This window comes from Lepidochelys olivacea (assembly GCF_965140295.1).
Source record: "Lepidochelys olivacea isolate rLepOli2 genome assembly, chromosome: 15".
Classification (NCBI taxonomy): Eukaryota; Metazoa; Chordata; order Testudines; family Cheloniidae; genus Lepidochelys; species Lepidochelys olivacea.
This window is the reverse complement of record NC_140425.1, coordinates 33,145,039-33,159,390: the sequence shown is the minus strand read 5'-3', so window position 1 is coordinate 33,159,390 and position 14,352 is coordinate 33,145,039. Positions and strand designations below refer to the sequence as shown.

The 14,352-nt window shown below is 55.3% G+C and overlaps 2 protein-coding genes across 7 annotated transcripts in view; both read left to right on the top strand.

Annotated features, from left to right (window-relative positions):
- CRYBB1 (crystallin beta B1) overlaps positions 1-7,985 on the top strand; it is a 31,637-nt gene extending 23,652 nt beyond the window's left edge. For all 3 annotated transcript variants that reach the window (XM_084649007.1, XM_084649009.1, XM_084649008.1), the window contains 4 exons: positions 507-625; positions 5,713-5,845; positions 6,628-6,770; positions 7,639-7,985. In XM_084649007.1, coding sequence (XP_084505133.1) covers positions 507-625; positions 5,713-5,845; positions 6,628-6,770; positions 7,639-7,819 — 576 coding nt within the window. In that variant the 3' untranslated portion in view covers positions 7,820-7,985. The remainder of the gene's footprint in view (positions 1-506; positions 626-5,712; positions 5,846-6,627; positions 6,771-7,638) is intronic.
- Positions 7,986-11,358: 3,373 nt separating this feature from the next.
- Positions 11,359-14,352, top strand: part of TPST2 (tyrosylprotein sulfotransferase 2) — a 46,968-nt gene continuing 43,974 nt past the window's right edge. For 2 of the 4 annotated variants that reach the window (XM_084648716.1, XM_084648713.1), the window contains exon 1: positions 11,944-12,081. The gene's annotated coding sequence lies outside the window, so the exon portion shown is untranslated. Of the gene's footprint in view, positions 11,471-11,538; positions 11,557-11,943; positions 12,082-14,352 lie in introns of those variants that run through there. The other 2 variants (XM_084648714.1, XM_084648715.1) reach the window with 2 other exon arrangements.

The following is a 14,352-nucleotide window of genomic DNA, read 5'->3' as shown; positions in this document are numbered from 1 at the left end:
GGGGTGGGATGGGGCTTCCTAACTGAGACTCACTGGAAGTCCCACCACATCTCTTCAGGTCCCTGAAATATCACAGGGTTAAGCTGAATGGTTGTAAGTAGTCAGGGGAAAAAACAGAAGCCATAGCCCACCCTGCGGCAAGAGAGAGCAATTCAAAACAGGACTGACACGATAGAAAATCCTTAAGCCTCTGACAGCTGCCAAATGTTGCAGACACCATGCTGCTGAGCTTCTCGGGGCCGACCCGAGGGAGCGCAGTTAGGTAGTGGTGGCTTGCACCTGCTCCAGGGGCTCAGTGCACAAGCTCCATCCAGGTAGAACATGCGGGCCGTGCTGCAGCTGTTCCCGTATGTCCTGGCATTCGGCTGACGCCGGGGGGGAGCTGACGCTGATGGCCACGCAGCAGCTGTGGGAGAGCCAGCCAGAGACCGCTACCTGCCGCTAACCCCCAGTGGGCGGCTATTTCTCTTGCCAGTTCTGAACCCTTTTCCTCTGGCTCCCTGCAGATCGTCATCTTTGAGCAGGAGAATTTCCAGGGCAGGAAGATGGAGTTCACAAACGAGTGCCTGAACCTAGGCGACCGTGGGTTCGACCGGGTGCGCAGCGTCATTGTCAGCACTGGACCGTAAGTGACGCAGCCAGGGCAGGAGACACAAGAGAGGCTCTCAGAGGGGTCAGGCAGGCAGCGTTAATGGCAGGGTTCAAAAGGCAGCCACTGTGCTAGGAGGCACAGCTAAGTGCTCATAGCCCTGCCGCTGACTTCCATTCACGGGTATAAAGAGTCTACGCAGTGTTATCGTCCGCTGCTGGGAACTGAGCACCTGGGATCTTTGGAGTCAGACTGTATCCACTGCATCAAGCCACATTTAACATTGCCACAACCTGCCATTATAATTAACCTCTTAAATACAACACTATGCAGTTCCTGGAGCCAGATCAGGTAGCACAGGCCAAGGCAGGGCAGGACTTGGAGGCCAAGACTGTCAGAAGTGGCTGGTGATTTAGGATGCCTGGCCTGAAACAGCTTCCTAGGCCTGACTTTCAGAGGGTGGATGCTCAGCGCTTCCTGAAAAATCAGTCCCCCTGAAGGTGCCACCCAAAATGGAGGCTATTCAGCTTTTTAGGAAGTCAGATTTGCCCTAGTCTGTAGCAGTGGAACTGGGGGGCGTGTGGGTGTGTGCTGGGGTGTATTTTGCAGCTGCAAATCCTGGCTGTTCGCTCTGTGCTTTCATATAGTGAAAACGAGTGCTCCCCCAAGGAATCTTTTTTTTAAAATTACCTTTGAACCAGGAAATAATGTAGGAGACAGACCCTGGACTTGGGGGCTTTCAGACACATCTGTGTGTGTCTATAATCCAAACAGCTCTTGTGCAAAGAAATGAAGGCGTGCAGGGTCATCCCTGGGGAATGGAGTTCCTGACGGGCTCAGAGTCGTCTGGAGTGAGTCTCGGTCAGAAAAGGACAAAAAATGTACCCTGCAGAAAAGGGAAATGGTCCCTTCTACACAGAGAACTGTGCAACTCACCAGAGGTTGAAAGAAGCTATTCCAGAGAAAGGGGCAAGCATGCGGCCCAGACCCCCACGGCTTTACTACCATCCATTGTATTTTAGAGGGACAGTCATAGAATCATAGAATCAGAGAATATCAGGGTTGGAAGGGACCTCAGGAGGTCATCTAGTCCAACCCCCTGCTCAAAACAGGACCAATCCCCAATCCCCAAATCGTCCCAGCCAGGGCTTTGTCAAGCCTGACCTTAAAAACATCTAAGGAAGGAGATTCCACCACCTCCTTAGTCACATCCCTCTGCCAAAGGTTAACCAAGACTGCAGACTGCCTCTGCCCAGCGGCATTAGGTGGTGCTTAACTTGGGGGATTCAGGCATTCAGCACCACAGAGCCTTCCCTGCTGGCAGTTTTACAGCAGCACTAGTTGTCACCTGAAATGTGAGGAGTTAGGAGGGGACATTACTATGTCGTCATTTTTGTTATTAATACTGCATTACCCTTTAGTATCCCTGTGAACTCCAAGAGTATTATGAAGCTGGGTCAAGGCAAACCGCTCAGTGCCCACCAGGGAATGGTTTGGATTGATTCCTGCAAGTGACCTTGAGGGACAGCCTGAACAGGAAAGGTTGAGTTCCCTGGAGGCGCGTCTAGTTCGCGGTGACCCAGCACCTTTCTCATTTGGTAGCAGGTTACACTCACCAGGCAGGGGGAACTGATGACACCAGATGCAACGCAGGGGAGATCCAGGCATGGAACTGCTCCATCGCTGTGTCCTGGAGCTCTGCATGGCATGTGCTGGCCCTCTCGTCCTCTCTCCCAACAGGGAACTGGCCCCCTAGCCACGGGGACCAGATCCTCCTGCAAGCTCAGAGGGTGCCAGAAGCGTGGGATAACATTTCTGGGGTGAGAAGCACTGAGCCAGTAGAGAGTGGTGGTGCCAGGCTGTGCAGAGATGGTGAATTTAGCTGCCACATTGGCAGACATTAAAGCTGGCATCTTAAAGAGAGATATGAATGTGGAGTGGCCTTTGTCTATGATTCCTAATGACTAAGAAAAGGGAGTCCAACTGGTCGTCTGAGAAGCTATTAGGTTCCATTTGTAAAACAAAGAGCACTGGCAACAAAAAGAAAGCAAGGGGAACATTGCCATCAGGCGCTGGTACCATTAGCCATAAAATGAAAGAACGCTGTAAATGTAGGGTAAGCCAAGGCAAAACTACCCAAGTTCTTGGAATAGCTGCTCACCCAGCCTGTAAGAGAGGCAACACCAAGCTAGTGTGGGCGTGGAAGGGGAAGACCTCAGGGCAGCCCCACATGTAATGTTAAAAGCAGCAGTGAAGGAAGGATGAATAGGTGGAAGTCACGGGAATTGCAGTAACCTTTCGGTGAACGCCAGTCGCTAACTCTACAGATGGTTGATCTTGTTATTAAAGGAGCATAGGGACTTCAGCTGACACAGACTGTGATCACCCCAAGCAATGCCATTGGAAGGGTGTTTTGGTTTCAGTGAGGCAGTCTGGGATGTACAATATTGTACAGAGGAAGAGGAGACCCCAATAGGAGACAAGAGGCATTAGGAGTCGGTTTTTGGCTGACACTGGCATGACCTTTGATTCGCGTACTTTGATTGACAGATATAACACACATGATGAATTTATCCCTCCTCTGAAGATGTAAAGTGCTGTGTCAATGCTCAGTGTCGTTATTGTTGTACTGGACAAGCAGGGGAAGAAGCATTAAGATTAAGCTGTAACCTGAACACCATGGACATTTTGGAGGTTACAACACTCTAGGCTAAAGCAGGATTATGACTAGGCAGGATGCAAACCAGAGGTGGAAAAGCGGGTGCAGAGTGTCTGGTGCTTGTTTTGGAAAGGCAGGAGAGCCCCTGAACACCAGTATTTCATGAGAATAGCAAAGGAATGCATCACTGCCGATGTGCTTGGCATTTGCTTCAGACATGGCCTTAGGAACTACAGACCTGACCTACAGAGACTAGAGCCCACAGCCATATTGAGCAACACAAAGCAGATTAGTGTACCAGTGAAGCTGGCCCAGTATCTGTTTGGTTGTCATGAATGACTCGAGATTCAGACAGTATAAAAGCAACAGTCTGTAATGATGCCTGATGCTGTATTAAGCCTGCTCTTTATCAGCTCCCTGGAGCCACAAAACTCCCAGTGCCCCAGCACGACCCAACCCAGTGATTTCACCTGCACCAGTGCACAAACCATAGCTGCCACAGGTTCTGCGCGGCTGGGGGAGACATGCTGAGCTGGCATGGCCTCGGGGTGAAGATGGCTACATCACCCATGGACTGTGGCCAGCATCTCCCAGGTCTTTTGATGGAGTTCTGAGGAGCAGTTAATGAACGGACCGAAGTGTTGCAGCAGCTGTTATGTCTGGGCAGGAGCTGAGCAGCTCAGCAGATCTTCTGCAGGGGGCTTGTGGGGAGCAGGAGGAACTGGGGTGGGAGGAGCTGTGTGCCGTGCTAGGGAAGCTGTGGATAGCTCCTCAGGTAAAATGAAGAGAAAGTGAAACGCAATGGTGAAAGCCAAGATCCAGGAGAGTCAGCTGAGGAGGTACAGCCGGGCCCTGTGTATCACTAACCGATGAAGACAAAGTGCTTTGCAGACTCCAGTTAGATCCAGGAGAGTCAGCTGAGCGCGTACCAAGAGCACTTTCAATTGCAACCTGCGTCCCTGGGAAAGTGAAATGCAATGGTGAAAACCAAGCAGCCGGCCTGACCACGCACCATCCACCGTGGGGATGGAGCTGTCCCAGTGTGTGGGCCTCAGGAAGCAGACTGCACAGTGACAGCTTAAATGGTCCTTCCCAGCCTGCGAGGGGGGAATCAGCCTGGAAGGAAGAGCCCCAAATAGAACTGGGTGGGAATAAAGCAGAGCTAGGAAGGGTAAGATGGGACGTGCGGGGGAGCTGTAAGAAAGGTGTAAATGGAGCTGTTTGCAATTCAGCCCCCAAATCCATAGATAGGTGCCCGCGTACGAGCACTGTGAGCCTTGAGCCTTGGGATCACGAAATGTAGACGGCCAGTGGCAGTAACAGCCCTGGGCTGTTTCATGTTATTCAAAATGTGTTATGTCAGCGGAACAGGCCAGGAGCTGCTGTGTCCTGGCATCCAGACACGTGCCTGGTCTGATGGCCACTGGCACAGTAAATCACACAAGGCAGCCAGGATTACACAGCCCCTAGACCAGTGGTTTTCAGCCGTGGTCCACTGCTTGTTCAGGGAAAGCCCCTGGCGCGCCGGGCCGGTTTGTTTACCTGCCGCGTCCGCAGGTTTGGCCGATCGCGGCTCCCACTGACCACAGTTCACCGCTCCAGGCCAATGAGGGCTGAGGGACGGGCGGCCAGCACATCCCTTGGCCCGCGCCGCTTCCCGCAGCTCCCATTGGCCTGGAGCGGCGAACCGCGGCCAGTGGGAACCACTGCCTAGACACTTGGCCTCCCGTGCGGGACAGTGCAAGAGGGAGGGTGGGTAGAGACACTTGGGTCATTTATCAGCTCGCAATATGCTGATACTTCCTGCTGACTGACATGGACTGAGTTCCACCCTCCTGGGCCCGCAGAAGCAACGGCTGCTGACATCATGGAAGAGAGGCTGTAAAGTCCGTGCCTGTAACAAAGGCTAGGGAAGTGCCACCGTGGGCACCATCCCTGGCAGCGGGCCCTGCGGCAGTCCCTCCCAGTTCTATCGCAGCGTGCTGCGTGTCTCTGGCACCCTGGACATCCCACTGGGTGCATGGCTAGTTCTTGGTTATTTTGACACCTGTGTGAGCATAATGACAGGTTTCAGAGTAACAGCCGTGTTAGTCTGTATTCGCAAAAAGAAAAGGAGTACTTGTGGCACCTTAGAGACTAACCAATTTATTTGAGCATGAGCTTTCGTGAGCTACAGCTTATGCTCAAATAAATTGGTTAGTCTCTAAGGTGCCACAAGTACTCCTTTTCTTTGTGTGAGCATGTCCTTTAGGCACGCAGGCAAGAGAAGAGATGGAGGCAGGGAAGCGGGAAGATTAGGAATTCCCAGGCGAGCTCAGCTGCTGGCTGGCGATCGAGTCTGAACCCAGGACCCACTGCAGGAGACGAGACAGCACCATAGTTATTTCTAACCTGTCTCTTGTGTGTAGCTCTGGGCCTGCCCTCTGCTGCCTTCCTCATGTTCTTCCCCCACCCCTCTCCCCAGCTGGGTGGCCTTTGAGCAGTCCAACCTGCGCGGAGAGATGTTCATCTTGGAGCAGGGCGAGTATCCTCGCTGGGATACCTGGTCCAGCAGCTACAGGAGTGACTGCTTCAGGTCCATGCGTCCCATCAAGATGGTAAGAGAGACTCTGGAACTGGAGTCCAACTGGGCTGCTTTCAGGAGTGCAAAGAAAACATGCATGGGCTCTGGAGATGCCCTGTGGGGGTGGCTGGGTTCTCATGCTGGTGAGCGGGACCCCCTATCACAGCTGTGCCCCACAGCTGTCGGGGATAACGGCTCTGCCACTAGGAGGAAAGCTTAGCCTGTGCAACCCAGCAGCCCACCTCCTGGAGGTGCACAGCCTTGAAACGCACCTGGGCCAGTGAACCGTGCTGCAGGGCCGGGGAGCGGGAGGACTGCTCCTCGGCCCCTGTGGGTGATCAGCTGGCACCTGCGGCCAAACTGGCCTCTGGCACTTTCAGATCATTGTTGTTTGGTGTGGTCACGAAGCTGCTCACTTCATAACCTGTTCAATGCAGGCAGGGGCTAAAGCAAGGAGGTGTGGGGAGCACAGGTCCATCTTCTCTGCTACAAGTGAAGGTAGCTCCCCCTCTCCCCAGCTTGGGTAGCAGCGCTCCCCACAGCTCCCCTCCCCAGGGTGGATAGCCGTTCCCACCCGTCCCCCTCGGCTTTGGAGCAAGGAGGCTCCCCTTCCCATGACAAACCCCTGCGTGTTGGGCTTTGGACCATGTAAGTCATTTCTATGGCTGCTGCCTGGCTGCTAGTCCAGCTGCCCTATGCTGGGCTCTGAGCCCCCGTGGTTACGTCTGGGATCAGAAGGGCTTGAGGCCACTGGTGTTTTGGCAAGTGAGCGTGGATCAGCCTGGTGAGCTGGTTCTACCCTGCTGTATTCCCCAGGTGGCTGATGGCTATAAAATCTCCCTCTTTGAATCTGCTGACTTCAAGGGCAACAAGATGGAAATCCAGGAAGATGACGTGCCCAGCCTCTGGGCTCACGGCTTCTGTGACCGGGTGGGAAGTGTGAAAGTGTCCAGTGGAACGTAAGCAGACACACTCCCCCTCTGCCCCACACAGGCCCCAGGAGCGTGGCGTGGGGGATCCACATCCAATCTCTCAGCCTCTGTTTGCTCATCGTATGTTAGAACCAACAGAAGAATCCTTTGACGGGTTTCCCTGCTGCCAGGAAGGGCCAGTGACTCACACTGGGCCCCCGGCAGGCAAGCCTCTCCTCTTAGCTTTGGGGAAATCCCTGTACAGTCTGGAAAGGGATGTGGTGCCAAGAGCAGGCCTATATCCTCCCACAACCACCGGGAAGGCCAGGTGGGCAACTGGTTCCAGAGTCAATAAGCATTCCCAATCCTGCAAGGGGCAGGACCCTCAGTGCCAGGCCATGCTGAACGCAGGGCTTTCTGACCGCATAGCCCTGTCCGGGCACAGCTGAGCCAGGAGAGCAGAGGAGGCTGCTCAGGGCAGGGTGCACCGGGCACCCCTGCTCTGCATTACTGAGAGCATGACAGCCACGGTTCTCCTGCCTAGGAACAGGAGAGAGGCGTGTGAGGGGATCCTCTAGCAGAGGGCAGTGCCCTCACATGGGCAGTGCAGGACACTAGACTGTCACACAAGTGTGAGCAAAGCCCACTGGTGGGTGAAAATTCATATGTTCGAATGCTTCATGTGAAACACGTACCACATGTGGCCTTTGCTCACACTGGCTCTACAGCCTGGCGCTCCATGCTGCCCACCATGCAAGGGCCAGGGGGGCTAAGGCCCTGATATTTTGTGGCAATAGACCTACACCTGACGTCTTCTTATTTAAATACTGGCCCACTGATCCAGCTGAGCCCCAGCACCCGTGTGGCCTGTAATATCCTACATCTCTGAGATGCTTTATTTTGGCTTTCCCTAAAGCTGGGTTGGATACCAGTATCCTGGCTACCGAGGCTACCAGTATCTGTTTGAGAAAGGAGACTTCAGACACTGGAATGAATGGTCTGCCTTCCAGCCCCAGGTCCAGTCTATCCGTCGCATCAGGGACATGCAGTGGGATCAGAAAGGCTGCTTCACCCCCCCTGACGCTCCTTCGAACTGAGCATGCTCCCTGCTAGCTAACAATCCTCGGCCATGTAGCACCTCGACACCCCTGCTACTTTTTGTGAACAGCCCCCATCTCTCCTCTCTCTCGCATCCCCTTTCTCGGCACTTTCCTTGTATACTGCACATTTATTGGCTGTCCTGTACATTGTGATGCAAAATAAATCAATACAAAAAATCAGACAACTACTGCAGCCTCGGAGCCTGTTCTGCACTGGATTGTTGTCGGGGCACTTCCTAGCCCCTCTAACTTTCTCACCCTGTTTAAACTGCTCAATGCTGTGAGCTTCAGTGCTGGACGTTTGGGGAGGGAGGCGGTGGTTCTGCAGACGGTTGAGGTTTGAGGGTGGGGTTTGCTCTGTGCTGTGGGGAAAAGATGTGAACAAATTGGAAAAAGTCCAGAGAAGAGCAACAAAAATTATCAAAGGTCTAGAAAACATGAGCTGTGAGGGAAAATTGAAAAAAACTGGGTTTGTTTAGTCTGGAGAAGAAAAGACCGAGAGGGGACATGGTAACAGTTTTCAAGTACATAAAAGGTTGTTACAAGGAGGAGAGAGAAAAATTGTTCTTCTTAACCGCTGAGGAGAGGACAAGAAGCAATGGGCTTAAAATGCAGCAAGGGTGGTTTAGGTTGGACATTAGGAAACACTAGGGAGGTGGGGGAATCTCCATCGTTGGAGATGTTTAAGAGCAGGTTAGACAAAAACGTGTCAGAGATGGTCTAATACTGAGTCCTGCCGTGAGTGCAGGGGACTGGACTAGATCACCTCTCAAGGTCCCTTCCAGTCCTACGATTCTATGATTCTATGAAATGAGCAAAATCCCCCATAAAAACCTGAGTGTTGTAGATGTTATTGTAAGTGATAATGACAGTGCTGCCTGGCCTCTAGCGAGTGTTGTTTTTAATAGCAACAGGATTTCCTGTGTTTGCTAAAACAAACATGAAAGAATGGTTGGTCCAAAATCCTCCTCTCGGAATGGCAAGCGCTAAAGAGAGCTGCCTGGTGATATGCACCCTCTGAAAACGCTCACCAAGTCAAGTCAAACTCGCTGTGCTGTGCTGAGCGGCTGATGGCAACAAGCTGTTATCACTCTGCAGCTCTCTGGTCATGGCCAAATGCTGCCTGGAACGTACAATGGGGTGAACTTTTCTGGATCCCCCAACCTGATGTGTTAGCGAGTTTCTCCCTCTGTGCATCACCCACAGCTGTTCCCTTCCACTGCAGCAGCAAGAGCGCACTTGGTGTTCGTAGCTGGATCCTCAGCTGGTGTAAATCAGCATAGCTGTATTGACAACAGTGGAGTTATGCCACTTCACACCAGCTGAGCTTCTGGCCCACAACCTGCAGTAACTGGCTGGGCTGATTTCGACTGAAAACGATAAATAATTAACGGAACCACTAATCATTAGAGTTAGTCAGAAAGCATTCTGGTCTCCAAGGAGTTTTCCTCCTCTGCACTTTTTATTTCTTCTCCAAATGTTCCCCCCCGCCTTCTGGTGCCCCATTTCCCCTTTTCTAGGGAGCAGCAGACAGTTCCGGTTCCTCTTTTCTGGTGTTTATTCTCTTCTTCACCTTCCTCCTTAACTCATGTTTAGCTGGGACCCATTCTCCTACCAAGTCCCCATCCAATGCCTGGGTCTCTCACTTGGGTTTCTTCTGCTCAGCCAATCTATTGTTTCTTTGAGGCTAAGCTCTCTCCACTCCACCACCCCCTTGCATTTCTTTGGCTTTTCTTCCAGCTTGGGTCCCTTGTGTTTCTGCTTCTCATTTCTGGGGCTAATTTCTGCCCTAGCTTCTGCCCAGTGGTGGCTGTGCAGGCTGCCAGAGCAGGGTGTAGCCCTTCCTTTCCCTTGCTGCACAGCACCATGGGTTTGTGGCTACTGAGTCTGCTTTTCCAGCATCGCCTCCTCTCCCCTTTTGGTGTGCTTTGTGCAGTGACCTCTTCCTCTTCTCGCCGGGGGGCTTTGGAATCCCTGCTTACCACACTTCAGAGCACTGAGTTAGCTCACTAATCCCAGGGGAGGTAGGTGAGTAGCGTCACCCCCATTTTGTAGAGGACTGAAACACCGGCGCCGGTTGTGACTGGTTCGCGGTTACGTCGTGAGTCAGTGGCACAGCTGGGACTGTCACCATTTTCCCTTTTTTTCAGTTCCTAGGGGGCTTTGATCTCATCGGAGCCATACAGCGCTTTCCCCGCCTGTGCCCAAGCCCTCCTCAGCCGCTCACACGCTGCATGCCAGCCGCACAAGTCTGCTTTTCTGAGAGGTAATTGCTGTCGCCCCTAGTGCCAGCAGAGCACTTAGAAGTTCGACACTTGGAAGCAGGTGGCAAAGAGTGAATTTGTCCCCATGACACAAAAGGGACAAGTCTGCAGATGGGGAAAGGAAACCTTGTTAAATCGCTGCACTTACGGTGTACGAAACCCACTGGAGAGCGACAATCCTCAGGGCCGGTACTGATGGTACAGTACGCTCTGTGTCTTTGGCAACCACCACTTGGACAAGGGGATTTAGTTATCAGATGTCATTCCTCTTCCCTTTTGACTGTACGTTCCAAAGGCAAGATTTAAACAGTTGCGGTCTAGGTGGTTTGATACCAACCGAGGGCAATACCTGAGGCAGTTTTTATGTTAAACTGACTTCACTGTCTAGTGTAGACCAGGCCTAAAACTCCACTAAATGACACCTGGCTACAAGCTTCACTGATTACGTCTCAACCCATTCAGCTCCGCAAGGTCCGTCCCCAGGATGAACGTGGCGTAGAATCCAACCTGCGACGGACTGTCCGACATAGGCTACGGCTACACTAGACAGCGCACCGGGGTGCAGCTGTCTCTCTTTAAGTCTTCTCGTGGAGCCGCTTTAAGCCGACGGGAGAGAGCTCTCCCGCTGATTTAATTAATCCACCCCCCATGAGCAGCGGTAGCTAGGTGGTGTGGACACAGCGCTGTCCACCCCAGCGCCTAGGTCAGCGTAACTTATGTCGCTCGGGGCGGCGGGTTATTAGTGTAGTTCTCGCCGGAGTCTCTTCTTTGGTTGATCCGACGCCCTGGTCCGGCACCTGGGACACGATGCAACGCGGCGTGAAGGATGCCACGATCCCGCTGTCTGGGGAACGCCTGCGCTTCGAGCGGCTCGAGGAGGCCGCCCTACGCCAGCTCTGGTACGCCCAGCGCGTTAAAGATAACGGGCTAGCTGCCCTGACTACGATCCCGTCCCAGACGCTAGCCGCCTCCTTGGGGTGGCTGCCCGCTCCTGCTGCCCCCCCACCACAGCAGCTCCATCGCTAAGCGCCCCAGCTGGATCCGCCAGGGGGCTGCGTAGTCTCCGGCTGGAATTCACCCCGCCAGCAGGGGGGGCTGTGTGGGGGGCCCACCCCCGCGGGGAAGGGGCAGGCTGGCAGCAGGGGGCCGGGTGGGCCCTCCTGCGCCTGGCAACGGCTGGTTTGTAAATAGTGCCCTGGCCCTGGGCTGGGCGGAGCGGGGCCGCCCCTGCCACGGCCCCTTGCCCCTGGCCGGCCCCGGGCTCCGGCGGTAACCAAGCCCGCCTCCCCGCTGCGCCGTGCCCCGGAGGGGGGCTCAGAAAAGGTTAATTCGGCCCCGGACACCCCCATTGTTACGGGCCTGCTCTGTATCCGTTAGCTAAGGGGTAAGGGGTCAGTACGCGGCTCCCAGGAGCGGGAGCCTGGCTCCTGGCGGACCAGGAACACGTGCACCCGTCCCCGGCTCCCTCAGGTAGCTCCCCCCGCAGCGCTCCGCAGCCCCGCGGGCGGCGGCCCGGGGCAGGCAGCGGCGGCGGCCCGGGGCAGGCAGGGGAGGCGGCCCGGGGCACACGCCAACCCCTGACGGCCACAAGCCCGGTCCTGCTGGTCCGCGGGGCGGGGCGGGCGGCCGGGGCGGAGGGCTGCAGGGAGCTCCCCGCTGGCGCTTCTCCCGTCCGCGGTGCAGCCGGGCGGGGGGCACAGGGCCGACGTGCCGGTGCCGGTGCCGGTGCCGGGACGGGCGCAGCGCGGGGCAGGCTCGGGCCGGGCACACGCGCGCGCCCCCCCCCCGACCCCCCCGGCTCCCGGGAGCTGCACGCCCCGCCCCGCGCGCGCGCAGACACGGCGGCGGCGGCGGCCCCGGGCGCAGCCCCCGCCCCTGCGGGCCCGGCGGAGGCGGCTGCCCCGGGGATCCCGGCCCCTCGTGCGCGTGACGTCGCCGCGTCTCGCGCTGCTCCGGGACGGCGGCTGGAGGCTCCGGGAGCGGCCGGGCTGGGGGGTGAGTGAGGGAGGGGGAGCCCCCCCCGCGCCGCGCCCCCTGCCCTGCGCGGAGCCCCCCCTGCGCCGAGCCCCCCCGCGCCCCCTTCCCCTGCGCGGAGCCCCCCCCTGCGCCCCTTCCCCTGCGCGAGTCCCTGCGTCCCCTGTGCGGAACCCCCCCCCCCGCGCCGCGCCCCCTGCCCTGCGCGGAGCCCCCCCTGCGCCGAGCCCCCCGCGCCCCTTCCCCTGCGCGGAGCCACCCCCCCCGCGCCGCGCCCCTTCCCCTGCGCGGAGCCCCCCCCTGCGCCCCTTCCCCTGCGCGAGTCCCTGCGTCCCCTGCGCGGAGCCCCCCCCCACGCCGCACCCCTTCCCCTGCGCCCCCTTCCCCTGCGCCGAGCCCCCCCGCGCCCCCTGCCCTGCGCGCAGCTCCTATGCGCCCCCCTCTGCGCTTCCTCTCCTAGGTCCGTTTCAGTCCTGCCCGGGCCGGGGCAGCCCCTCCGCCTCCCCCTTCTCCCCGCCCGGCCGCAGGGGAGGTGCCCGGCGAGGGCTGTCCGCGCTCCGCCGCCTGGCGCTGCCCCCTGCTGCCCTGCCCTGGCAGGGACCCTGCCGGCTGCTGGGCTCGGGGTAGGGCCAGGGCCAGGGCCCGGCTGGCTCAGCCCCGGGGCTGGGTGGGTGCAGGTGTGGGGGTGGGTAAGCGCTCCCTGTGCCTGGCAGTCACTCCTGGGCAGCACTGGTATGGCCCAGCCTTAACACGCCCAGTTCATGTGCACGCAGATCCACAGCACCCGGAATGAGGGCTGGGAATGGGGAATGCTGCACAGTTCCCCTAAATCTCCTGTGCCACAGAGGCCATCTCCCCCTCCTCCCCAAACCAGCTACGTTCAGGGTTTGTCTGAAGTGCACAGAATCAAGGGCGCTGGCCATGCAGGCTGAAGTGTCTACGTGCCTCCCTATTCCGGGGCTTTCAGACCGCGGGAGAGCATACATCATGCATGCCTTTTAATACTTCGGCACGGGGAGGGAGGATGAAGGGGAGAGCCTGATTGGGAATTCACTTGGTTTTGGCTTTGAGGGTTTAAATCCGTACTGTAACGTTGGTATTTTTTCTGACTGACAAATTGTGGCATGCAGCAGTGTTCTCTTTGCTGCTTTTATTAACAGCTGATGCCTAGAGTGAGCAGAGGAAGGAGTGGCAAACGAGAGTAATGTAACCTCAAAATGTGACAACGCAGTTCCCATAATTCAGTTTTGGGCTGTTGTCCAGTGTTTCTCCATTGCCTTCCTAGTAGCATATAGACTGTGTCTATAGAAGCAAACGTGGTAGCCGTAACCCAGAACTGCTGGTAGCAACAACGGATACAGTAGTATAGACAAGCACAGGTGTTTTATCCGTTGTCTGACCTGACTCTTATGTAATACTCCCTTCAATTTCTTTACAATAAAAAACATGGGCGTATGTGCTTCTCTTTGAAGCCCTAACAGCGTTCCAGTACAAAATCCTGATTTGAACAGGAGGCGAGAGGCCACTTAATCTTTTGGTGTAAATGTATGTAAAAGTGCGGGTTGGTGCTGTGGTCACTTCTTTCTCAAATTAAGTTTGCAGCCCCAGCTTCACACATTCGCTGTGGGTCAGGTTGCAGACTGATGCATGTGCAAATGAGCAGAAAATGACTGACTAACTTTTTTAGAACAGGATGATCTATACTGGTTTACCAGGCCTCAGACCAGAAATCAGCAGTCTGCCATTCTCTCCCCACCTTCTGCTTTCTCAAAAGAGACTGAGATTCCTTACTGACTTAAGCTAAATTGGTATAAATTAACTTCAGTGTGTCCACACAAGGGTTTGCTCTGGTATAATTAAAATATTTTTTAAAAAATTAGCTTAACTGGTGTAACTTGTAATATAGAGCCAGGCCCGTACTCTCCAATCCTGCAAACATGCTTAACTTTACTTATCTGAGGTTTCAGAGTAGCAGCTGTGTTAGTCTGTATTTGCAAAAAAAAAAAAAAAGAAAAAAAAAAGGAGGACTTGTGGCTCACTTCATCGGATGCTCATGAAAGCTTATGCTCAAATAAATTGGTTAGTCTCTGAGGTGCCACAAGTCCTCCTTTTCTTTTTTACTTATCTCAGTAAAGACTGCCCACAGTGCAGTGAAAGCTCTTCCTCACTTCCATAGACACAGGGAACTCCCACGCCTCTTGGGATATGCTTCTAATATGGCAGGAACTGAGACGCTGTAAGACCTGTGCCAAAAAGCCTCAGCTTTTCCTTTTCCTCCTAAGTCTGTGTTTT